This window comes from Glandiceps talaboti, chromosome 3 (genome assembly GCF_964340395.1).
Source record: "Glandiceps talaboti chromosome 3, keGlaTala1.1, whole genome shotgun sequence".
Lineage (NCBI taxonomy): Eukaryota > Metazoa > Hemichordata > Enteropneusta > Spengelidae > Glandiceps > Glandiceps talaboti.
This window is the reverse complement of record NC_135551.1, coordinates 25,663,452-25,689,610: the sequence shown is the minus strand read 5'-3', so window position 1 is coordinate 25,689,610 and position 26,159 is coordinate 25,663,452. Positions and strand designations below refer to the sequence as shown.

The 26,159-nt window shown below is 36.0% G+C and overlaps 1 protein-coding gene across 1 annotated transcript; it reads left to right on the top strand.

Moving 5' to 3' along the window:
- Positions 1-25,208, top strand: LOC144433279 (MORC family CW-type zinc finger protein 3-like). The gene is made up of 17 exons (XM_078121585.1): positions 1-29; positions 160-232; positions 9,981-10,113; positions 12,064-12,272; positions 13,161-13,172; positions 13,788-13,929; positions 14,703-14,871; positions 15,186-15,307; positions 16,041-16,179; positions 17,131-17,228; positions 17,893-18,138; positions 18,525-18,608; positions 21,173-21,236; positions 22,307-22,405; positions 22,790-22,981; positions 23,774-23,862; positions 24,764-25,208. Exons 2-17 carry the CDS (start codon positions 160-162, stop codon positions 25,206-25,208), a joined length of 2,316 nt encoding a protein of 771 aa, XP_077977711.1. The 5' UTR covers positions 1-29.
- Positions 25,209-26,159: the final 951 nt, after the last annotated feature.

The following is a 26,159-nucleotide window of genomic DNA, read 5'->3' as shown; positions in this document are numbered from 1 at the left end:
ACCTAGAGAAAGGCGTGCGCAAAAGCGCGGTAAGTACGACGTGATATAACTATATTGCGTGATTAATAATTCTCTCTAGTATGCAGTGTGATCTATTGAATAACAGAGCATACGATCTGTCTAAAATAATTTCAAAATATCTTGTAAATCGTGTTTCAGATGTCCCCAAAATATTTGCACACCAACTCGACGTCGCATACTTGGCCGTTCTCCGCCATCGCTGAGTTGATCGGTGAGTACGCGTTACGCATAATTTGTTTACAAATAAACTGCCTTTTAATTTTGCTGAAACAATAGGAAACACTCATCGCCAGTTTAGGGATGTGTTTGTGATACCGCGGTGCCTGTATTTCACCATCAAAACACAGCATACCGACCCCTGACATGACATGTACCGTGTATCACTGTATGCCTCTAGTTCCGAACTCAAGTTGACAAGTATCGAAGTGCCTGGTTCATTAGAAAAATCTGGGTTCCAATATTTAGTAGCTAGACAGATTCAAATATTTTCAGTCCATGTTTGACACAAAACGCTTCGATATACAAGTTTCATATAGCACATTTTGATTTCGTCTTGCTAGCTAACTAGTGAGTACAAAGGGTTAATTAGACGTGTAATTAATTCAGATTTCATTTAATTTGTTACTCGCTAGAGCTTGTGGTAGAAAAGTGGGCTGTTCAGTTGAAATATAGTGATACTATTTTGTGTTTAGGATAGTTAATTTGTATATACACGTTGTTACAATGGTTTGGTTGTTGGCAGAGTATTCATGTGTTTATCATGTTATTTACAGTTGTTTGGTTGGATAGTATTGTTTATCAAATATCATGTTATTCTTGAATCCATTGTTATGAGGGACTTCCTTGTTTCAGTTTTCTGCCTGTCTTTCTGTGTGTGTGTGTGTGTGTGTGTGTGTGTGTGTGTGTGTGTGTGTGTGTGACTGCATGTGCACTGTACATACATGTATACATAGCAATGGGTGTCTGTCATTTCATACTCAAAAAATAGACATTCTAGGAATCAGCCTGATTCTTACATGTATGTATCTAAATCATCACTAGTTTACAAACTCTTTAGTGGACCTTAAATCCTGGCGGGTTTGCCCAACTTATACCAACTTATAGTTTATTGTGTGTAAATAAATACCCTTCTGGGAGAGAGAGAGGATTTTACAAGGTTAGGATCCAATTAGATGATAATAACATGCCACTGACTTTTTACAGAGAGCAATTTTTTGTGACCCACCAAAATTTGATGTTCCCCTAGCCGTCAACTATGTGTGGTTGGCAAGAAACCATAATTTTCATCAATTCACAACAATAATTGTTCTCTGATAAGAGGGCATGCTGGTTTAGTAGCAATACTTATATAATTTATGAATATTCACTTGATAAATTGTAGCTGTACCCAGTAAATGTTTTTTGTGTTTTTTTGTGTTTTTTTTTACATGAAATTGGAGGAAAGATGCATGATAGCATGACAGTTTAGTTGAAAAATACAAAATGTACTATCAAATCAAAATAAACTGAAACAGAATGTAACCTGACCTAAAAAAAAATCTTAGTAAAGTGGCATTACTACCATTTCATTGTCTGGTTCAACAGAAATCTTGTAGCCATGTCTGACCAGGCACCATGGCATGACAAAAATCTTACCTGACACTGCTACATTTTCTTTGAATGAGCTGTGATTTATGTTATCCACATTCTTAAAAGAGTCAAATTGTAACAATTTTTCATTGAGCTTAGTCTAGATGATAAAATGTAGCAGTCTGGAAGATTTTTGTTCAGCCAGACAATAAATATAAAGTTATGTATTTATACTAGCACTATAGCAGCCTTCTAAAGACTACAACCTTGGTAACAATGTGCTACATTGCATTTTTGTTTTCATTTTTAATTCATTATTATTCTGCATGTCTGAACAGTTGTCTTGAGCTACATATTTTGTTGTATTAAATGTGAAAACACATGTAAGCATTATGGTTTTGGCTTCGTTGTGTGTCTTATAAAGTCAATTAGCCTGTGAGTGTCTACATTTCTGATCAGTGTCTGTGATAGCTCTTGCCTACACTCAGCTTGTTATAGAATCCTACATCAATTTGATCAAGTGGATAATCATGCAATTTGAAAATATTCCCATGATTGGTCACAGTGGGGAGTGGTTATCTACCTTAGACTGATGAAGTTAGTATGTAAATGTGCCTGTGTAGCTGCACTCCCCTTCTTCCTCTAAGTACCCAACATATGTAGTGTGATAATTGACGTGATTGACAATCACACCGCCCTCTAAGCCAGTTTGACGTGCCATTGACACACACAATTTCTAGTGACGCATCAAAATTTGGTATTCCCTCCCCTCTTTTACTATGATGACTCACAAGAAATGCCAGTTTTTCTCATTTTGACCCACAACAACAAAATTTGGCTATCATTAGAGGGCACACTGTTGACAAGTAATGCAAATATTTTGTAAATCTAAACTCTGGGTATTCTGACATTAGCTGTTGAGGGTGTTGGCTAATTAATCTGTTTAGAATGGGTACTGTAACAACTTAATAAGCTACAAATGTAATAAATATAGGCAAGAGACATAGACACAGATCAGCTCTGTAGACAGGCTAGAAATCGACTATCATTGTAACAATACTCCTTAACCCTACAATAAACAAGGTATAGCCATCTGTCCAGTGTCAGACCTGTTAGCTGTCATTCATCTAAAAATGTATAAATGTAGTGTGGATTGAGAATTGGTTTCACTATCATTTTAAATGTACTTCCTTGTTTTGTTAGTCAGCTTCTCTTTATGTTTCAGTCTTGAAAAACATAATTCATGAAAAACAAGGGTCTTTTGAGAAATAAAACGGTAGCCTCATCTACATATTAATTTGCATGTTGTTAGCATATTTTTTTCCAGATCTTAACATTAGATAGACAATGAAAAAAATGTCACCAAATTCCTATTTTCTACTGTGATCCATTAAGCAAACTAGAATGCATGAAAGTAACAAATTTGTTTAGATCACCAATTTAACATAATTCATAGTGTAAAAATTTCAGGAAGGAGGTTGATGGTAACACAGCTTTTGATGGCAATTTAGGCAGTAGCTTATAAATGCAAGGTTATTTGGTACATGCGTGTACATTAATGATGTTATCCTGTTCATGTACATGTACATTGTAGCTTATATAATCAATTTAAATGAGACATTTGCATAGTTTATTATTATTAATTAATTAAATTTACCAATTAAGGAATATACCAATGTGTATGGTAGCTCAAACTATGATTACAGATTAGTATGAATATAGTAAATTCATGTTTTGTATTCTGGCAGTGCTTGTATAGGGAGTCGGACTAATCGAGTCTTGCTTATTTGGCCATACAGAAGGCACCAAGTTGACATCTGGTCAGGTTTACTTGCAAAATTGTATAGAACTACTATACAAATATGATAATAGATCATAGGAAATTTAAATATTAGGAGACTAAACATCACATCACAGTGCACACAGAATTTGAAATTGCCTGTACTACGGAGACACAATTTGACTGAGAAAATTGCCTGTACTACATCTACATAGACACACTTTGACTGATTTACAATCTCAGATGGCATGGTCTTTATTTTTAGATTACATTGTTTAAACTTATCATACATATTAATTCTTCAGCTAAAATGTGCAAATGCTAGCTGTAAAACTTATTTTATTAGGTTATTTTGCTGGAAACAAAAATATTATAAGTACGAAAATGTCTTCTTGTATACATTACACTATGCACTAGCCTGGATCCATTTGTGTGGGAATTTTAGGTCTTGCCTTTCCCCTATGCCTACCCCTGGCATTTTGCCAAATAAACCTTCAGTTTTGATGAAGTTCCAGAAGTGTATAATAGGTACAGATTCAAAGTTATCCCTCTGTTAGATGACAGTCAGTTACATCACCATCAGTCCATCACCATCACCACATGATGAGAACCAATGCAGAGGATTAAGCTGTACCATGTAAACATGATTACTATTTTCGATGTTGCTGCAGGAAATCATAATCTAATTTTAGGTTTTAAATATGCTCACTACAGCAAAATGCCAGTCAGAGGTCAAGGCCAAGAGCCAAAAATCCCTGCATGACTGGATTGCTGGCTTTAACAATGCACCAGACTCAGTCTTCTGTGTAAAAAATTGCCCATACATGTAGGAACTAGTTGAAGATTTCCCCATGTCATTAGGGAGCTTTTCAAGAATATAAGTTTTAAAGTTATTGATCATAATATAACACAGGTTGTATGTAGCATTTGTACAGATTTCAGGTGTATATTGGTCACTCTTGTTTGATGTTATGGTACATACATGTATACTAAATTATGGAAAACTCTTGGTTTCTGTTCACAAAAGAACTTGTCACAGACAGTAATCAGTGTGTCCTCAAAGCTAATTTGAAGTCCACTGATGCATAATTTTTGTTCAGCTCTGGACTCTGGCATTTGATGTTCCCCTATATATATTTAGTATACATTTGTAGAGGACTTGCACAGAATTACTGCTTTGAGTTATTTCCATGTCAGTATTTATACAGTAATACAAGTAGTGTCATCAAACTGCAAGCTTCATATTTCATATGATAACAAATCTCTCGTTACAATTTGTCCTGTAAAGCATTGTTGATGTAGCTGCTAACTTCTTTGAGTCATTTGCATAATCAATGATATTTATCAATACAATTGAAGTGAATCTGAATAAAGGTGAGACAACATTTCTTCATAAGGGACCTAGCAAACTCATTTTCACTACTTCTGCATCATTTACCCATTCTAAAATTGAGATGAAATTGACAAATCGGGCTTAGAAGTGGCCTCCTAGGAGGCATTATGGGAAACAAGTAAAGCTAGGAGCTTCACACATCTTGAACCCCTGGCAGAACATTAATGAAGATATATTGTATATTAATTAGATATGCATGTATCTTTTTTAATGCAAAAGAACAAATTATTGGATGAAAATTCATTCATGATTGCTCAGTAGCCTAATTAATTAAGTGTGCTTTTATTCATAAGATCAAATTGTTGAATGAAACCCGCCATTGATTTACAAGTAACAAATGTTAAATACCTCTGACAAAAGTGAGACAGAGGTTATGTTTTATTTTTAACCCCAGTTTGTCTGTTTGATCATTTGCTTGTTAAGAACATACATGTACATGTACATGTATCTCAAAAAATCATGGCTGAATTTACATGTACATGTACATATACATGTACATGTAGGTGAAACTGTACAGAAAGATTCTAAGATATGAACCACTTGATTAGCTTTTGATTGTGGTTCCAGAATTTGATATTAGTATAGAAATTGTAAATAGCATCATTGCTGTAGTTCACAAATTCCAACATACATGTAAATGCCAGGTTATTGTGAACCTCACCAAGATGGATAGCCCAGAGACTTTGCTGTCTGGCTGTACAGAATTGTTTGACAAGCTAAGATGTCAAGCCAGGTAGCCAAGTCTCTGGGGTACTGTGAGTTGACAAGGTGATGAATGACACAAATGTACCCATTTTAAAGCTTCATAGAGTTTGAAAAATAAGAATGGTTGACAAAGGTTGTACATTTGTATAAATCTGCGAAGCTGTGGAAGCATGAATACCTACCTACATGTACGTGTACAGTTAAAGTTTACCATGTACAATCTTTCACTTCATTACAATACAAACATAGTAAGTATTGAAAGTTTAATTTGGTTAATTTCATCATGAAATTTGAATCATTGTACTTTTCATTTCTTTTGTTCACATAATGATAGTAATATTACCTACCATGTACAAATGTTGATTTCATGTGCTCAGTTGTATTCAGGGCAGTACATTCATATGTTACCATGTATAAACAGTTACTGATTTTTCCACTTCAATAATTCTGCATTTGCCTGATTATGGCACTGATCATGCTGGTGGTATTCCGCTTAATATCTCATACCACACTTGTGACTGGAATTCTTGCTGCCTGCACTAGCTAGCATTTTACCTCATGCTAGAGAATCAAAATAGAACAAGAAGTCAAGTTATTCTCTAGACTCTCTCACAGTCCTGGGAGCATCACATCACTAAAAGGACTGTTTTGTATGTACTGATAACTACTGCATAATTGTACTGTGGACCCTCATGTTACTGCAATGCCTGAGGACTGTGACACTTGTTCGTTTCCTTCCCTGGTAATAGCTTAACCATTGGTTAGTTGGGAACAAAGAAGGTCCGGGATTCTAGGACCCTACAACATGATTGACAACTTATCTGGAGACTCTCTATCTAGAACTAACACAAACAAACTGTTTACTTTCAACTCAGATAGTGGTAGGGTTCCCAACTGTGAAATTTTATGACTATTACTCCTGGTTAGCCTAATAGATTAGAGAGATTTTGTTATGGCACTGTTCTCATACTATTAAATCATTTGAGCTCTAGTTTTGATGATGGACACCTAACAAAATTCGCCTTACCAACAGAATCTCAGTCAGCATGTGTTACATGTATATGTGGCTAATTTAGTGCCAGGAGGTTCAGAAATTGTGATGTTGAGTGTACGAACTATGAAGGATTAAATCTGCAGTTGTACATTCAATATAATGTAGGAAGTATTACTTGGACTCTATGAGAGTACTTGGAATGTATGGAATTTATTTTTTATTTGGAAAAGGTGATAGGTGTCTTTTCATTGCCAAGTTAATTAAGAACACAGTAGTAGGGCCATGTGTTGTAAAAAGTTCAAACTGTTATCTAATTTCAACTAAGCATCAATCGTTTCAATCAATGGACTTCATCATTCATGTTTAGTACTTTGGGCGGGCTTTCAATGGCCAATCCACTAAGCCATCATGAGGTTAAATTTGAATAAGTGTTAACAGGGGGGAGGGGGGGCATTTGCAATGACGGGTTGCAGTAACTTGTCAATAAATGATTAGAGCCCTATGTAGTCCATGAGGACCCACAGTACAAGTACAAGGATATTTCAGTAAAATTATTCAGTAGATATTGGTACATACAAAAGAGCTAATAGCGATGTTCCTGAGGACTGTTGAGAGTGTCTAGTTATTCTCATGCTTGTCTATAGAAATGTATGTCAAGTGTGTGGAGTGGAAGTTATGGTGAAGACCTAGAAATTGAATGTACACTGTACATTTGTGTGCATTATTGTTATACTGTGCCTTGGCAGTAATATTCTATGTCAGGTGTTGAGAATTGTACACAGCTGATAATACGATTTGAAAATCTTGATGCATAATTTCCTAAACAGGTTGTTTGTTAACAGTGCAGTGTTATGTCCCATATGATCATTCAAATGAAATTGTTCTATGTAAATGAACATGTGTAGTTGATTACATGCATCAGTTGCACAATGACTTCATTTGAATGATCATATGTGAGTTGTGACACCCCGAGGGCCTACTGCTGATGAATAACCTGATTTAGCAATTATGTGTTGAGATTTTCAAACCATATATTAAAGCTTTTTGCAATTCTAGTTACAAGCATGGTACATATACAAATGTACATGTATGAGAGCTTCAACAGAACAGGAAAGCACTACTATTATAAACAGGCTACTGTTTATAACATGGAGTGTAGAAAGTACATACATTGTACGTACAACTTTTGGATGTCCCCTGTGTCTGGTTTGGGCTTCCATGAATGTAAATACAGTAAATTATAAATAAAGGGAAATGATGCATGTATAGCAGGTGCAACTTCATACTGCATTTTGTATAGTCACTGTCAAATTTGAAAGTGTGTTGTTACATTCTTGTATATAATAAGAAAACCTTTCTGTACCAAGATCATGAACCAGTATCTTAAAGTCTGGAGGCTATCCGTGGTTTGAATCTCAAAGAAGAGAGATGTTGAGATTCAAAGCCACAGATGGCCAAGCGTGGAATCCATGCCAGTCAGGGTTTTGAGTTCATTATTTCCCGATGATGAGATGGGGAAATCAAAATTGAAAATCTCCATTTGCCTGGATTCCATTCTACAGATAGCCTGGAGACTATTATCCTACAAATGAGTATTGAATGATAAAGTTTACCAAGAATGAATGTTTTATACTATAGATGTAGTTTGTACATTGCATTTGTAATTAAATGGATGTTTTTAATTGTTAAGAACAAACTGTGAGTGGAAAAACTAAGCAATTTAATTAAAATTGCATTTTTGATTTCGTTTTAACACTTCTTTCAAAAGAAATAAAGAACAAGATATTGATGAAAATGTCAGTAGTATACATTGTAGTTATGTGATTTTTAAATTATAAACAGTGGATGCCTTTAAAGTCATTAGAACAAATTATGGGTGGGAAACATTTAGAGAAATTTAATTAAATTGTATTTCCCATAGAAATCAACATTTTGTTATTAATAAATGAAGAACAAGTTATTGATGGAAATGCCAAGTACATGTAATTTGTGTCATTTTGATTAAATTACATCTTCTTAATTAATCATAAGAACAAATTGTAGGTGAAAGCACCTAGCAGTTAATTAAATTGTATTTTTCATTAAAATTGACACTTCAACCAGCAAGTCTTCAGATAGGTCATACTCAGCATTGACACAAGGTATGGGCTGTACAAAGTGCTACCTAATCATGGCAGGTATGGCCTGTACAAAGGGCTGTCTAGTTTACTAGTATGTATATAGAACAAGACAGCATGGAGTCCAGGCTGTGTACAGTAGCTGTTTCAAAATTCCCCTAAATTGTAATGACTTTCTGTGGCCATGAGCAAAGTCAATACATGTTCAAATGAGACTGAGGAGTAATGCTAGTTATAAAACCCCTCGGCAAAATTGTTGCCAAACATAGCAGACTTGTAAAATTTGTGAACTTAAGTAATGTGTGAAGAGTTTGTTGCTAAGGATAGATGGAAAAATTTCCCCAAATACACCTGGACATGGGTCATTAGTGGTATGGGCATTATGAAATTTACTAGTACTTGTATGTGTGCTTGCCTATGGAAACAGAAACTGCTGGGCTTACATTTTGTGTCTAGTTGTGAATGTTTTCAATGCAAAGTGATCAGATTGGGTATGTGGAAATTATTGTACTTCTACACCATGCATACAATATGCAGTTATGCTACAATACCACTGATGCTATTTTTTGTCAATTTCAAGTTTGTAATGCTTGATAATGATCTTATCTAATCATTATCTAATATCTTCCTCATTGGTGCTTTGTTCATTTATATGCAGAAGTAAATTCTATAATATACTGCTCTGGCAATCAAGGTCTTGGTCGACTATAGACTCTTTCTCTCTCAGTCCTCGGAGCTTCGCATAGCTAAAACTTAGGTTGTTTTATATGTACCGATATCTACTGCATAATTGTTCTTGAAGTTGAATATCCCTGTACTGTGTGCCCTCATTGATCACATGGGGCTAACCTTTCATTGACATGTACAGTGTTAATGCGAAGCCCAAGGCAGTCAATGAAAGGTTAGCCCTACATGTGATCGATGAGGGCACACAGTAGTACAGGGATATATTCGAGTACAATTATCAGTAATATGCAGTAGATATCGGTACATACAAAACAACCCAAGTTTTAGCTGTGCAAAGCTCCAAGGATTGTGAGAGAGTCTAGGTCGACTAAATTACTGCAGACACAAACTAAAACTAATGTAGTGTTGCGACATGTTGATATTGAATAAACATTTGTTTTACAATAGGGTGGCGCCTCTGATGACACCCTGATCATGCAGTATACATTTGTACAATACATTGTACTTTTTTGGGGGACTTTCAATATTTTACATTATCTTATTCACAGAGTAATTATATCCACACAACATTAACCACTATCCCCTCCTTTGATGTGTATTCTACCTCACCAGACAACAGTAGATTTAGTGTCTTATCTTCTCAACCGAGACCTCGATTACCAGGGTAAAGTAGTAATCGCAGTATACATGTATTTTCTGTTGCTTCATTTTCAGATAATGCATATGATCCTGATGTTGCTGCCAAATCATTGTGGATTGACGTGAGATACATTCGTAGTGAACTCTGTTTTTCATTTACTGATGATGGTAATGGTATGAATGAAGGCAAACTTCATAAAATGCTCAGGTAAAAATAAAATGCTCACAGTTTTATTGATCAACAATATATTAACAGTCATTGAATGGCAGATGGACAGGAGTTCAGGGAGAACACTAACCCAAAGACTTGGCTCTGTGGCTCATCATACTGGCTTGACAGATACAAAAATGTACAAAAATGTAGCTTGGGGACCAAGTCAAAAAGTACTACTACTAGTCCACCATGTGGATATTTTTTACAACTTACATATATCATTATATGTATGCACAGTCATGGTTGATCAATCAAACTTTTTCCCTTGATTTACTCATTTCGAAAGTTTCTGCAGGTACAAAATATTTTTAATAGCTGTTCTTGAGGAGTAGTGGATAGAACAATCCACCATATAGCAATCCCTATTGATAACTATAAGAAATTATACTTGTTCACTGGGAACAAATGCTTCTTAGAATCACTTGCCCAAGGCTTAAATCTCTTGTCCAGTACAAAAATAGGTCTTCTTTTTTTTTCAAGCCCTGACTGGCAATTACATTGTCAAGCCTGATAGCTATGTCTCTGGGCTTGTAGATTTGAACTCGCATTTGTTGTACTCAAACTAGGGTTTCACATGTAGAACCAAGGGAAGGGGGAGATCTCCTAGCATAAGTCATACATGTATATCACTATATTATGGCATGGTGTCACTGCAGGTATTCACTGAATAACAAGTTTACTACCCAGTGAAAATTAAAAAGATGTCATATTTCAAATGAATTAAAATGTAGAATTGCACTTAAAGTATCAATACATGTACTACATGAGTGGTGACACTAACCTGTGACCTAATTGTGACCTTTGACATGACAAAGAACTGTTCCCCTTTCACTTTCAAACCCCAGTATTGTTAAAAGACATACAGTAAACATTGTAATATAATACCTTTTACACAACTTCTTTATCGGCCTATCTGACATGCATGTGATATAAGAATTACTTAATATCTACAAATAAGGCATTTCATAACTTTTTGCAATAAATAGTTTCATCAATATGAAAATGTGATACAGTAATTGATTGTTTTGAGAAGCAATGATATTATACCTAATGTTACGTGGCTGAGGGCGACAAATCGGTCTTCTAATTCAAGTGTCAGTCTTCTAATTCAAGTGTCGGTCTTGTAATTCAAGTGTCGGTCTTGCAATTCAAAAATCGGTCTTGTAATTCAAGTGTCGGTCTTCTAATTCAAAAATGGGTCTTCTAACTCAAGTGTCGGTCTTCTAACTCAAGTATCGGTCTTCTATTCTAATTCAAGTGTCGGTCTTCTAATTCAAAAATCGATCTTCTAATTCAAATGTCGGTCTTCTAATTCAAAAATCGGTCCCTGAAACCTGTCCAGAGTGATATTTTATTCGTGTAGATTTCAATAAAGCGCTATAGTTGAATAAGAAGACCAATACTTGACTGAGAAGACCGACACTTGAGTTAGAAGACCGATACTTGAATTAGAAGACCGACACTTGAATTGGAAGACCAATTTTTGAATTAGAAGACCGGCACTTGAGTTAGAAGACCGATACCTGAATTAGAAGACCGACACTTGAATTAGAAGACCGATTTGTCACCTTCGGCCAGGGTATAATGTAGTTCTTTAAGTATCTTTTGCAGTTTGCCATGTTTATTTTACATATCCAGGGGTACATACATAATATGCAGATAACGGGTAAAAACACCCAACTACTTTATTCATTTTAAAACATTTTACCGCCAATTTTTAGTATTTCTCCATTAACTTGTATATTTCAGCCTGCTTTTTTGAGATGTTCCAATTACTTCAAAAAAGTATATGTCTCTCTGTAGATACCTTCCTCAGGTCGTTAAAAAAACATAGTAGTAGTTCTTGTTACTTACATGTACACCATAGGTTCTAATGACTTACTTAATGGTTCACCTCTTTTTGAATTATTTTATTCATATAGTGATATTTGTTGTGATTTTCAGTTTTGGTTTTTGTGAGAAAGTAGAAGTAAATGGACATCAACCAGTTGGACATTATGGTAATGGGTTTAAAAGTGGCAGTATGAGACTTGGTAAAGATGCTATTGTGTTTACCAAGAAGGATAAATTACTTGCTGTTGGCTTCTTGTCTCAAACCTACCTGAGTGCTATCAATGCAGAAACTGTCATGGTTCCTATCGCTGTCTGGCATAGTATTACTCATATCCTTTACTGAATAAAGATCAAATCTAGCTACTTTTAAGAGAAAGATCAAATCTCGCTATTTACAAGAGAAAGAGATCAAATCTAGCTATTTTCAAGAGAAAGTGATCAAATTTAGCTATTTTCAAGAGAAAGTGATCAAATCTAGCTATTTTCATTTCAAGAGAAAGTGATCAAATTTAGCTATTTTCATTTCAAGAGAAAGTGATCAAATCTAGCTATTTTCAAGAGAAAGATATCAAATCTAGCTATTTTCATTTCAAGAGAAAGTGATCAAATTTAGCTATTTTCATTTCAAGAGAAAGTGATCAAATCTAGCTATTTTCAAGAGAAAGATATCAAATTTAGCTATTTTCAAGAGAATGTGATCAAATTTAGCTATTTTCAAGAGAAAGTGATCAAATCTAGCTATTTTCAAGAGAAAGTGATCAAATCTAGCTATTTTCAAGAGAAAGTGATCAAATCTAGCTATTTTCAAGAGAAAGTGATCAAATCTAGCTATTTTCAAGAGAAAGTGATCAAATCTAGCTATTTTCATTTCAAGGGAAAGTGATCAAATTTAGCTATTTTCATTTCAAGGGAAAGTGATCAAATTTAGCTATTTTCAAGAGAAAGATATCAAATCTAGCTATTTTGAAGAGAAAGAGATCAAATCTAGCTACTTTCAAGAGAAAGTGATCAAATCTAGCTATTTTCAAGAGAAAGTGATCAAATCTAGCTATTTTCAAGAGAAAGAGATCAAATCTAGCTACTTTCAAGAGAAAGTGATCAAATCTAGCTATTTTCAAGAGAAAGTGATCAAATCTAGCTATTTTCAAGAGAAAGTGATCAAATCTAGCTATTTTCAAGAGAAAAGATCAAATTTAGCTACTTTCAAGAGAAAAAATCAAATCTAGCCATTTTCAAGAGAAAGTGATCAAATTTAGCTATTTTCAAGAGAAAGTGATCATATCTAGCAAACTAATCAGTCCTCCATAAGAGCTGTAGATTTAAGGTATTTTGAAGACAGTGCATATATTTGTTCTGTATTTGTGTTCATTGAAAGTGATAAGTGGGTTTTCCACTTACTAAACCAATATCCCCTAACAAATTATGATTGTATATGGGAGGAAATTATACCTTTTTCCCGTTCTGTTACTGGGGTTTCCAAACCTCAGCAAAGACACTGTCTAAAAGGTATATTGACTCATTTAGCTGGAAAACATTTTTATGCCAAATCAAACCAGCATCAAAGTTTATTAATTGTGACAAATGGGGGATGGATAAGAGAATCCCCAAAAGATCAAATTTAGATGACACTTTGAAACACATAGACAGAAAGATACATTGTATTTATGTATGTCGTGTTCTTCAGTCCTAATCTTCTATCTCTTCACATGAAATAGTAGCGGATACGGTGACATGACATACTGTAAACACAGACTATGAAACACCATGCTAAGCTTCTGAGTTTAATAGCTTTGTTATGCCCCACTGTTGCTTCCTTAACTCCTTCTCACATGAACGCAAGTACACCGTTGATGGTGATGCTAGTATTGCTGCAATCCTGAAATTCTCATTATTTAGAACAGAACTAGAACTGCTGAATGAATTCAAAGCTATTAAAGGAGATCACGGCACAAGAATCATCATATACAAACTTAGAACGTAAGTATTAAGTCATCGTACACTAGTTTGTCATCATACTGATAGGCTCACTATATATTGCTGTATTGTCCTAGACAGATAATAATACTTCGTTGGCAACAAAATCATATATCTATGCCTTTACAAATGATACCATACCAGGATGAAGTGTTTCCAGCTAGGTATTACCATACCAATAAATATAATGCTGGCAATTAACCATATAGATTGTTATTTGTATGCATATGCATACGTACATGTACATACAGACTATACATAGAGATATACACACCAGTAGACACTTTCATATGTTTTCTTCATACATACTTTTATTCATATATGTGTATGAGAATACATTCAAATATCAACCTACATACCTACCTAACTGCATCTGTACATACATGCACATTTTATGTACAGTTAGAAACATCCATCCATACATACATCCATACATACATCCATACATCCATACATACATACATACATACATACATACATACATACATGTACATGTACATACTTGCATGCATGCATGTATAAATACATACATACACACACACACACACACACACACACACACACACACACACACACACACACACACACACACACACTAAATTATTACCCCAAATGATAATTGACAAATATCTAATTTTTGCAACAATGACATGTTACACAATACTGAATTGAATTTGAAAATGAATGTTAAGTGTTAAAGTGAAAGCAATACTACCAAATAATTGAAATATTGTTGGCATACAACATGTAATTCCTGTGATTGTTTTGCTTTGCAGTGATTCAACAGGCAGGTCAGAGTTTGACTTTGACAGTGATAAGACAGATATCTCGATTCCGGATGACAGTTTTCAGCCCACCAACATTGCTGGACCATCCACGAGTAGACCTAATTACAAGAAACCTGACAGACAAGATGATGTACCATCCTGTGATTATTCCTTGAGAGTATGTCATTTACATTTTAATACACTCAGCCCAAAATTGTATATGTGTGTGTGTGTGTGTGTGTGTGTGTGTGTGTGTGTGTGTGAGTGTATGTGTGTGTGTGTGTGTGTGTGTGTGTGTGTGTGTGTGTGTGTGTGTGTGTGTGTGTGTGTATACATGTAGTTTTTTCATGAGTGACTTTGCAGACATGTTTTATTGTTGATACCTGTACCTTAATGATATGCTGAAAATGGCATTACATAATGCCACTTTGGAATCTTGAAAAGCAGAAACAATATCAGGAATTAAAAGCACATGTTCTGTTTTGATTGTAGGCCTATTGTAGTATTCTTTATCTCCATCCTAAAATGAAGATTGTTCTTCGAGGGAAGAAAGTGAAAACACATCTGATCACAAAGAGTCTAAGGCAAACTGAAACAGATGTGTACAGACCACAGCTTGACCATGTATCCTTACATGTCAGTTGACATCTGATCTCGGACATTTACTGATCTTGCCTCTTCATAGAAGGACTCCTATATTGTCTTACTTTTGCCAGAACATGACACAAATGTGTGTGTGTGTGTGTGTGTGTGTGTGTGTGTGTGTGTGTGTGTGTGTGTGTGTGTCTGTGTGTGTGTCTGTGTGTCTGTGTCTGTGTGTATGTGCACATGTTTGCATGTACATGGATGTATGTGTGTGTACATGTACATGTACATGTATGAATTTATGTATTTATTTGTGTGACATGATTTACCTGTCAGTTGTACTTTTGAGTTTACGTGTAAATTATGAAATACAATATTTTGCCAGGTTCTCCCCAGGAGTTTATAAAGTGAAGAATTCCGCCATTAATTTCTGTAGAATATTAAAGGCCTGTGATTCAATCCCCAGGTTCCCACATTAGTGTTATCGTATCAGTAGAGTCGTAAAGGTTAGATATCATGATCATTCATTTGTCCAGGACCAACTTTTTCTGTACCTCGGCTTTTTATCTCCAAAATTTCATTCTTTGTCCAGCATGGGCCTTTAAATAATTTAAGTAGCAACGTTTTCTCATATTATGCAAATGTACATTGATGCCATTATTATTCTCTGGGGAGACCACTGACTTAAAACAAGTGGACCACCAATGGTGCTTTGTTGTTTTTTTGCTACTGCTGTTTTGTTTTCATGTATATCTAAAATAGATTCCTTAACAGTTTTGAGTTTCAAAAACCAGTGAAAATTACCTTTGGGTTCAACACTAAGAAGAACCACTATGGTGTGATGATGTACCACAGAAATAGATTGATAAAGGCATATGAGAGAGTAGGATACCAAACAAAGGTAAGAGACGATTGCATACTGTCACACAACTTCAATAACCAAACTTCGTTCGAGGGGGGGGGGGGGGGGGGGGGGGGTCTCCCGTCAACGCGATTGCTTAACTTCATTTCACACTTTTAACCAAATTTCGAAAACTTTCATGCCTTCAATAATAACAGGTTCTGTATTTACTATTGTGTAACTGAGATGTTGATAAAATTTACTTCTAATGTGAGATATATAGAGCTGGGTTTCCATCACTATTTGATGTGTTTCTCAGTAAACAGGTTCATAAGTTTGGAACTTCCTATTTACAATCATGTTTTTACATTGTATAGATCATAGTGGTGAGACCACTATAGTTTTCATCGTGGTTTACATCATATATAAACATGTCAGTGTCGCACTTATTAACATTCGTTTAGGGGGAGGGGGGAAGGGGGTTTTGTCCTAAACGAACGATGTTCGTTTGTTGAGATTGTGCGACATTTTGTGATAGTCCCTATTAGTAAGCATATCATCAGATAATTACCATATTGTGTGTCATGCTTTGGCTTATCAGTCTTTCTCCTTCTTACATGCCATCTTCAACATGTTGAAGGAGCTAGCAAGGGACATGATCCAGAGACATATTGTTGACTTTCTAATCTAGTGTTCTTACGTCAACGCCAAGAATTATGCCTTTTGGAGCACAGAAATCGGTTTTGACTTTTTAAATTACAACTAACATCTCTGCTAACTCTAAGTGGATGGTATACATAACCTGGTGTAATCAAGGCCCTACATGACTTTAAGGACAGTAGCCAAGTGCCTGAGTCAATGTAAGATCCACTGTAACAGTTTGTAAGTTCAGTTAGATTAACTAGAATGATGAAAACTATTAACACAAAGGGATACTGGCTAAAATCAACAATTATCATGTGTAGGAATAATATCTAATTGCATATATGTCAAATTGTTTATACATTTTAGGCCAACGAGATGGGTGTTGGTGTGGTTGGTGTTATACAGTGTAATTGGTTACAGCCTACTCACAACAAACAAGACTTTGATTATACAAAACAGTACAGGTAAGTGTTGCTATGGTTACAGCCTACTCACAACAAACAAGACTTTGATTATACAAAACAGTACAGGCAAGTGTCGCTATGGTTACAGTCTACTCAACAAATAAGACTGATTATATATACAAAACAGTACAGGTAAGTGTTGCTATGGTTACAGCCTACTCACAACAAACAAGACTTTGATTATACAAAACAGTACAGGTAAGTGTTGCTATAGTTACAGCCTACTCACAACAAACAAGACTTTGATTACATAATAATAATCTTTATTTATACTGGATAGTATTATTTATACCGGATAGTATAAACACTTGTCTCCCAAGAAGTCCAGTGAAGGCCATCCCTCATGGGTTAAGTGTTAATGCAGGAGGAAAACAGAGTACTTGGGGAAAACCTGCGTTGTTTGGTAGAGTCAAACTGAACGACACTCTTCTTACTTACAGCGTGGTAAAATTTACTCAAACCCTGAATGGGTTCAAACCCAGATCACAGTGGTAAGAGGCAAGTGGTTTAACCACTCAACCACCTGCTGTTGCTGCGAAGGGAAAAAAATGAGAAGTCTCTACTCATAATTTTTACATCGGTGTATGCAGCACTTTTAACCTCTTGATAGTAAGCCCCATAATAATTTTGTCGTACACAGTAAAATATTTCTTCTAATCAACAGAGCCTGTATTGCTGCATTGGGAAACAAACTCAATGATTATTGGCATGAAAAGAATGGTCTACAGCGAACTGATTCAACAGGAGTAATAGTGAATCAACGTCTCCCTTTACAGCCATCCAATCTTCCAGATCAAACATGGGTACAATGTGATAAATGTTTGAAATGGAGAAAATTAGCTGACACTCAGGACTCAGAAGGATTGACTGATCAGTGGTTTTGTGAAATGAACACAGATCCAACATACAGGTGAGATAGCTAGCTGACTCTTACATGTGATCAGAGATGTATCGGGGCACCTCTGTTATCATTTGTTTGGGTGGGAAGTTGTCTGTGTGTCTGTCTGTATGTATGTATGTATGTGCACTTGTGTGGATGGGTGTGTCTGTGTGTTTGTGCATGAGGATGGGTAGGACTCTGTGCATGTGTGCATGCTTGTGTGTGTGTGTGTGTGTGTGTGTGTGTGTGTGTATGTATGTGTGCATGTATGTAAAAAATGTCATGTCCTATCAGTGAAATGCCATACCAACTCTGTTTCTGTTGAAATAACAAATGATGATGCTAACTGACATATACATATTCTATAAACAAACCTGACTGACTAGAGGATGGTTATCTTGTCTACTTTCTTTCAGTCAATGTAACATTCCAGAAGAGCCAGATGAATCAGATGATGAAGATATGAGACCAAGCTATGAAAAGAAAGTCAAGAAACAAATGTAAGACACACAGGGTGTACACTAAGTTTTGGATTGTAGGGAGTCAAATCAGTAACAGGGGGAAACATCACAGGACAGGGCTCGAAATTCGCGGTAGTCCCGCGTCCACAGACTACCAATGTTTGTCTCTGGGCTACCAAATTATGTGAGTGGTAGCCCAATTGGGCTACTAAGTTTTGAATGAAACTGTGACACCCTGACTCCGACACCTTCCCGGGTCGGGGGCCTCCGAGGTCGCAGTCCTGTGGGACGTGTTCTCGCCAAAATTAGCGTCAAAATCTGTGCGTCTTTTCCAAATTTGCATCCACACTACATGTATATCAAATGTACACGAAATACATGTACACTGTACACGTCATTCTTCCGTTCATCATATACACATCTTGTACTTCCAAAATGTCACAACAAAACATTTATATGCAACAATATTCTGTATAGCGATTTAATGTTATCTTTCTGTACTTTCAATTTCCCATGGTAATCACTCTCTGGAAATATGCTCTTCGGCCCGGGCCCTTTCGGCTCTTCTCGGAGTCGGAGTACAGTACACTCTCGGTACAGCACTGCAGTAACTAAATTCCATCACATGAATGACAGCTTTAACTTTCAACTTGACAGAGACACAGTTGTAATGGTGTTTGATAAAATTTTATTCTAATGAGAACTGTTAACTTGGTATACACCTACAGATTCGTTTATTCTTGAACGATGCCTAAAACATTCCGTGTGTAAACCACGCTCACGCAACTCCTGAGAGCATGCAGTGGTGAATGGTAAATTCACGTAATACATTCGATCTAGTAGTAGTAGCAAAGCTCAAAAGAAAGTTGAAGTTTTAGTGAGAATGAAATGGTGACATGATAATTTGAATTTATATGAGTGAAGTTTTCAGCATGGACTGTCTGCTGATGTGGTCTTAGACTCTGTTTGATTATCCCTTCGCCCATGAATGGAAGGGGCTTTGCCGTAATGGCCGTCATGTATTGATACAAATCCTGTCTAACCCGTCTGTTAATAAGTAACCAATCACGTGGATAGATAATGATAACAGCACATAGTTTCTAAACTACCCAAGACGTAGTCTCCACATCAGGAAATGGCCATGGGACTTATGAAACTGTTTAAACGTTTTCCATACGTTGAATCATATTCAAATTTTACAGGTCTCACTGCACCAAGAGATTTAGATAATAGTTACAAGTACGAACTGCGACTACATGATTTTTCTTCATAGCAATGATAACCATGATAACCGTACGTTGTAACAGTAAGCCTCATACGGGGTCCCTCTTTATGACACGTCCCCAGAGACACATACATGCAAAAAATTGCGTTCCCAATGTCAAATATGGCATGAAATACACACAAATAACGTGTTAATGTGACTCTTAAGTTATTCAATCAATCATCGAATTCAATACATCATATAGTTACATATATACACAGACACCATTAATTTAGGAATGCATGGATATGGGCTACCAGTCATTGCTCTCGGGCTACCAATTTTTAAAGATGGTAGCCCACCTGGGCTACCAAGAAAAAAAACGAATTTCGAGCCCTGCAGGATGTACACTAAGTTTGGATTCTAGGGAGCAAATCAGTAACAGGGGAAACATCACAGGGTGTACACTAAGTTTGGTTTGTAGGGAGTCAAATCAGTAACAGGGGGAAACATTACAGGATGTGCACTAAGTTTGGATTCTAGGGAGCAAATCAGTAACAGGGGAAACATCACAGGGTGTACACTAAGTTTGGTTTGTAGGGAGCCAAATCAGGAACAGGGGGACATCAACTGCAGAGCAGCAATGAAGGAACAATAACCAATTACTACTCAAGTATGTTCAATGTTTTTTCACATTGATTTTTCAAGTAGGAAACCATGATAAAATTGTTTCATGAATTAAAAATCCAAAATAGATATCCAATCCTCATCCATATGTCCACTTTAACACAGAATTCACCTTGGAAATAATCTCTGTAAACCTTTGCTGTTACTTTGTTCAAGAAAATTCTAATCTGTTCTCCGTTAAAATCAATAAAAAATCTGGTGTCGCTACAAAATTTTGATGTGTTAAAGTCAAAACGATATAAAATCATGATAAAATGTAGTCATTTTAGAATCCAATTTGGCGGCCAAGTACTGTGTTAATTTGATTGGAAAATAAAAGAATCCTAAGAGTGTATTAGCATCAGATAAATAGTCATGAATATTCATTGTTCAACCAATACATATGTATGTGTGCTCCCACAAGGCAGCAGTGGACCACTATGAGCACAATGTAGGTGAAATAGTTTCAATTTTGTGTTTCTTGGTAACAGCATGAAATTTATGTGATGTTACCATCATGAAATGACTATCCAGAACCCAAAATTTAGAAAAATGGCTGTATTTTTTCCCCTTGAATGATGTCTTATCAATATCTATTGTTTTATCAAAGATGAAATAACTTTCAGTATCTTCTGTAATACTTAACCAAGTTTCAACAAATGTACTTGTTCATACATAACCGTTACGACATTTGACACCAAAATGGAATTATTCTGTCTTGTTATTATTACAGGGAAAGAGAAAGGGCAGAGAAGAGTAGAAGGGCTTCAGAAGAGAAAATGAGGCAAAAAATGTTGGTAAGTTTTAATTTGACTAGTCTGGATGATCAGACTGTGGTTTAACCACAACACACAGTCTGGTCAAATTCCCTCTATCAGCACACATTCCTGTGCTACCTCCTATTGTGTTCATATAAACATGATTATGCTGTTGCGTCCCCATGTGATTTAGTTTAAACGGACTGGCGGTGGAGTCCTGGTTGGACATTGGACAACGTGAAATCAGCTGTACCAAATGAATATTTAATGAGTTTCAATTTGAATATTTAATGAGCGGTGGGTTAGTTAGTCCCTGCCGGACGAGGACTTATGGATTGGGTTCCGTCCGTCCGTCTGTCCGTCCGTCCAGAGCCATTTCTTGGAGATGCCTGGACCGATTTTTTTCAAACTTGGTACAGGGGCAACATACTATAGCATACATATGCACGTCAATTTGTTTTATGATACAATCCAATATGGCCGCCTAGCAGCCATTTTGTTTGCAAATTTTCCCTGTCCAAAGCCATAACTCAGACATGCGTGAACAGATCTCATTCAAAGTTGCTATTAGGACAGTGTTCTATGACATACATGTGCATATTCATTGTTGTTGTGATACGATCCAATGTGGCTGCTTGGCAGCCATTTTGTTGGCACAGTTTTCATGTCCAAAGCCATAACTCAGACATGCTTGAACAGAGTAGTGATATCAAAAACAACCATATGAGGCCAAATAACATTAACCTGGTTTGAAAATGACAACATAAACTGCCAGTTCGTTAAAACCCAATCATAGCGGGGATTATGTCATTTTCAGTGACTTGTTACACAGGTACCAGGGACTGAATCATTTACATAGACTTTTTCCCAGGGTCTTGGATGGCCACAGAAAGAGTGCACCACCAACCATGGGTCTCGATACTCAACTGTGAAAGAATCCCTAAAAATCTCACATTAAGTTTCAACTTGTATTCCTTTAATGAGAGATGTAGATGTAGGAATGTGTGTGCATGTGTGTGAGAATGAGAAGTGTGGCATTCCATTTCAAATTCAACACTTAGTTATTACCAGCATTGTAATCCAGATTACCTAATTGTGCATTTTTACAGCAAGAGAGAAAGATGGCTGAGATGGAGAAAAGATTAAAACAGCAAGCAGCTCAACTACAGGCTAAGGAAAGAGAAGTCCAACAACAAAGGCAGTTACAGGTACAATATTGCAGTAGCTACTGTATTAATCAGGAAAAAGGCCATCTTTTAGGAGTCTGGTGGCAAGCGTGGATTTTTTTATGGTTGAAAACAAGTTTGTGTACGGAAGTGATTGACATATTATCAATGGAAAAATGTCACGATTCCCACAATAGAATGATGGTGTATTTCCCATAATGCACCATTCAAAATGGTTGATTTGCAGGTTCCATTTTTTAAATATTTTACAACCCTCTGTCTTACCCCTCTCCTGCCCCATGCTCTGTGTCAGCATCAATAGAATAGTCCTACGACTAGGTTCTCCATGGTTATCATCTTGTGAGTGATATATAATCCCTACTGGTGGAAGTTTTAACCATGCAACTATCTCCTTATACACAACAGATACGAAGACAATCAAATGCTGGTGTAGTTCCAAGGAGGACGATTGAGTACCAAGAACAGATGGAGAGAAAGACGCAGATTTTACTTACAAAACTGGAAGAACAGCGAATGGAGATGGAACGACAACAAGATAAACTTCACAAAGAAACACAGTTAGTACAACAACACAGGCAGCAGCAACAACAGCAACAGGTACTGTCAGAAAAAAAGTACTTTTATTGTGTGACAAAATAAGATTGAAAAATTGGATTGATACAAAAAATGTTAGTGTTTAACTTACTGTACAAATAGAGTATTGTATATCTACACTGTATAGTATGTGTAGGTGTCATTCATCTGGTCTGCATGTACATGTGTATGCTACCAGAATTTGAAGAAAAAGTCCAGTCATGTGACACTTATTTTTGCCTATAGTACATGTGTATTGATTACTGATATCAACTGAAATAAGTTTTGGCTGATGAAATAGCACCTCAGTAAATTATTGATTTAATTATACTGTGAAATCTGATAATGAAGGACAACTGTCCTTGAAATGTGTTCAGCCATTTGGGGGATTTCCTGCAAAGGTTTATGGGAAACCTTTGTGATGACATCACAAGCACTCATCTAAGCAGGTGAACTAAGGACAACAATAAGTCTAATAGATACACATTTGTACTGAAGCCGAAGTATATGGTGATATCATCTACAGCTGTTTACTCCCTTCTAATTGATATATCTGGTCGTACCTTTTTTTAGCCAGATGATAAAATGTTACACTGTTGGTAAGATTTTTGTTGAGCCAGACGATAAAATGTAACACTGTTGGTAAGAGATGTTTAGTTTTTGTGATGTAAATTGTGTTTGGATGTTATTACATCTTAAGGAGAGTTCTAAACTCTTATGTGGATGTCGTCTGTAAAAGTCTTGTGACCATATTTGAATAGCATGCCAAATACCATTACAGACTTTGATTGTTGATTTTGAAATCTATCTTGGCAGGGTGCTGCACAGTACACTCAACCAAGAGGTACTGGTATTGTAATAAGTAAAGTCATGACAATGGCACCTAATTCAGGGCCAAGTACAAGGTAAGACATTATTGTAACATCTTTAGTTTGGTGCATGAGTTTTGGCAGAACAACAAAATTGGGACGTACTTGTCAGGTGCACTTTAATTAGGCAGACACTGTAAAGGGAAAGGAGACACTGCTTGCAATTAACTAAACCAGTTGCCCTGCTGTGAAAACTTTAACAGGAGCTGATTTTATAGAAATATGACAACTGAACGTACAAATAAGTTAGTGGGACTAATTTCCATGGTAAAAGCTTTGCACTTGTTGCGTTGAGGTAGAAATAAATCCAGTGTCAAAAAACATACAAGTACATACATTATTACACGTTATTGGTATAATCTCTTGGTTGAAATGTTATTAAATCATTACTAGTGTAGGATCAATAGAAAGAAGCAAATCATGTAGTGTTTTCTGTTCTCAAGTTTACAGGTCTTGTAACATATATCACAGTTACATAATCGTCCCCCTATTAGGAAAAGTGATTCATGGTTATATACGCACTTAGGGGAAAAGCAATACTTATGATTCATATTTTCTTGAAGACCACACGTGAAGACTTATTTGGGTACAAGTGACTCATAAGCCGACTACTTGGCTGGGGTTTCACATTAATTACTACTTGTATATTACAAAGAATTTTGCTTTACTGTATGTATGTATGTGAAACTCTGTCACTATGATGAAATAATATCTCTCTATATCCACAAAAAGACCCAGTATCAGCTAGAAATGATGGTTGTGACACAGGGCAAAGTGAAGTCATTTCATACAATCCATAAAGATGATACATCAACGGGGAGGGGGGGGGGGGGGGCTGAGTTTGCCAGTCATAAACAGGGTCATTTGGAAAAATGGGCAAAGAATTATACACAAATGTACAGCTTTTATTAACAATTTTGCATAATTTGTTTTTCAGTCATAGAAACATGAATGGCGTGATCACTAATCAAGTTGCCAAGAGACCGAGTACTTCAAATATAGCCCCAGTAAATGCTGCCAAACAAATTAAAACTGAGCCTGGTTTGGTGAACAATGATGATGACGATATTATCATTATCGGTGACATTCAAACAAAACCAGGTAGAAGGAAAACCTGTAAGGTTAATTGCACTCAGACTGATCCAGTTGAAATTAAAACTACCATACCATCTCAGGAACGTGTCATGAATCTCTCACCGTTAGAACAACAACAGATGCTACGACAGCAGACCAGGGAGCTTGGTGAGCTACGACGCAATGTGTCTCAACTGCTGCAAGTGTTGGTGCCAGAATTGAACTTAGCCGACAATGACATTGATCCAGATAGTAACGAAGTGGATGAACTTTTGAAACAAGTTTTACAGGCTAATAGTCAAAATTAATTTGTGCTTCCATTCCCAGTTTGTGTTGGTGATGAAAACGTAACCATAATTTTAAGTGGAAGTTGGCCATTTCTTGAAAAGGAAAGGAAGAGGAAATTTGGCTACGTAATATGTTGATGTTGATGCCATTTATCTGACTACAAATTTAAACTGATGAGTATGTTACCACGTGGGAGACTAGATTACCATGAGAAGGCAGTGTTTGTAAGAGAACAATAGCAAATCAACATTACTTCTACTCGCAAGATGTGGAAAACAAAGCAATTTATTAAGGTTGCCACTAGAGGGCGATATGCACAAGATGGGTGAAAGAATCATAACACATCATCACCCAAAAACATTTGACCACTGAATACAATCTTTACAAGATAATTGACCACAAAAGGACAGTGTTTCATTGATTCAGAGAAATTTTTTTATATCATTTTATGCAGTGATGGAATTCTTAAAATATAGTCGTAGAAATAGCATAGCAAATAAACTATAGAATTCAAGATTTTGTGATCGCATATATTTAATGTTTCTGGTTTAATATCTGCAAGTTTTTACAGATGATTTTGAGGAAAATTAGGGAAAATGAATGTATTTGTAAGTTAATGCTACCATTACAACTCCTTCTAAAACTCAGTGGTAAATCTTTATTTGCAAATAACGACTCACAACTTAGGCAGTACTTTTGAAACCCACATACACTCTAATATAGCTTATCTTTCTTTCAAGATTACATTTTATGCTCTTCTTCAAAAGCAGTTTTATTTTATTTTGTTTATATCTGCATACCTCAAGAGACTTGTCGTTAGCTTTCAAATCTTAAGATCCTCCATGGAAAATGATTTGAAAATCAAAGGACACTTTCTTGTGCAATGGCATGAGCGTGGTTTACTGTATTTTATTGTAACATTGTGAAAAAAAGTAATGTGGAGATTGCTCTTGTCAAAACTCAACTCATAT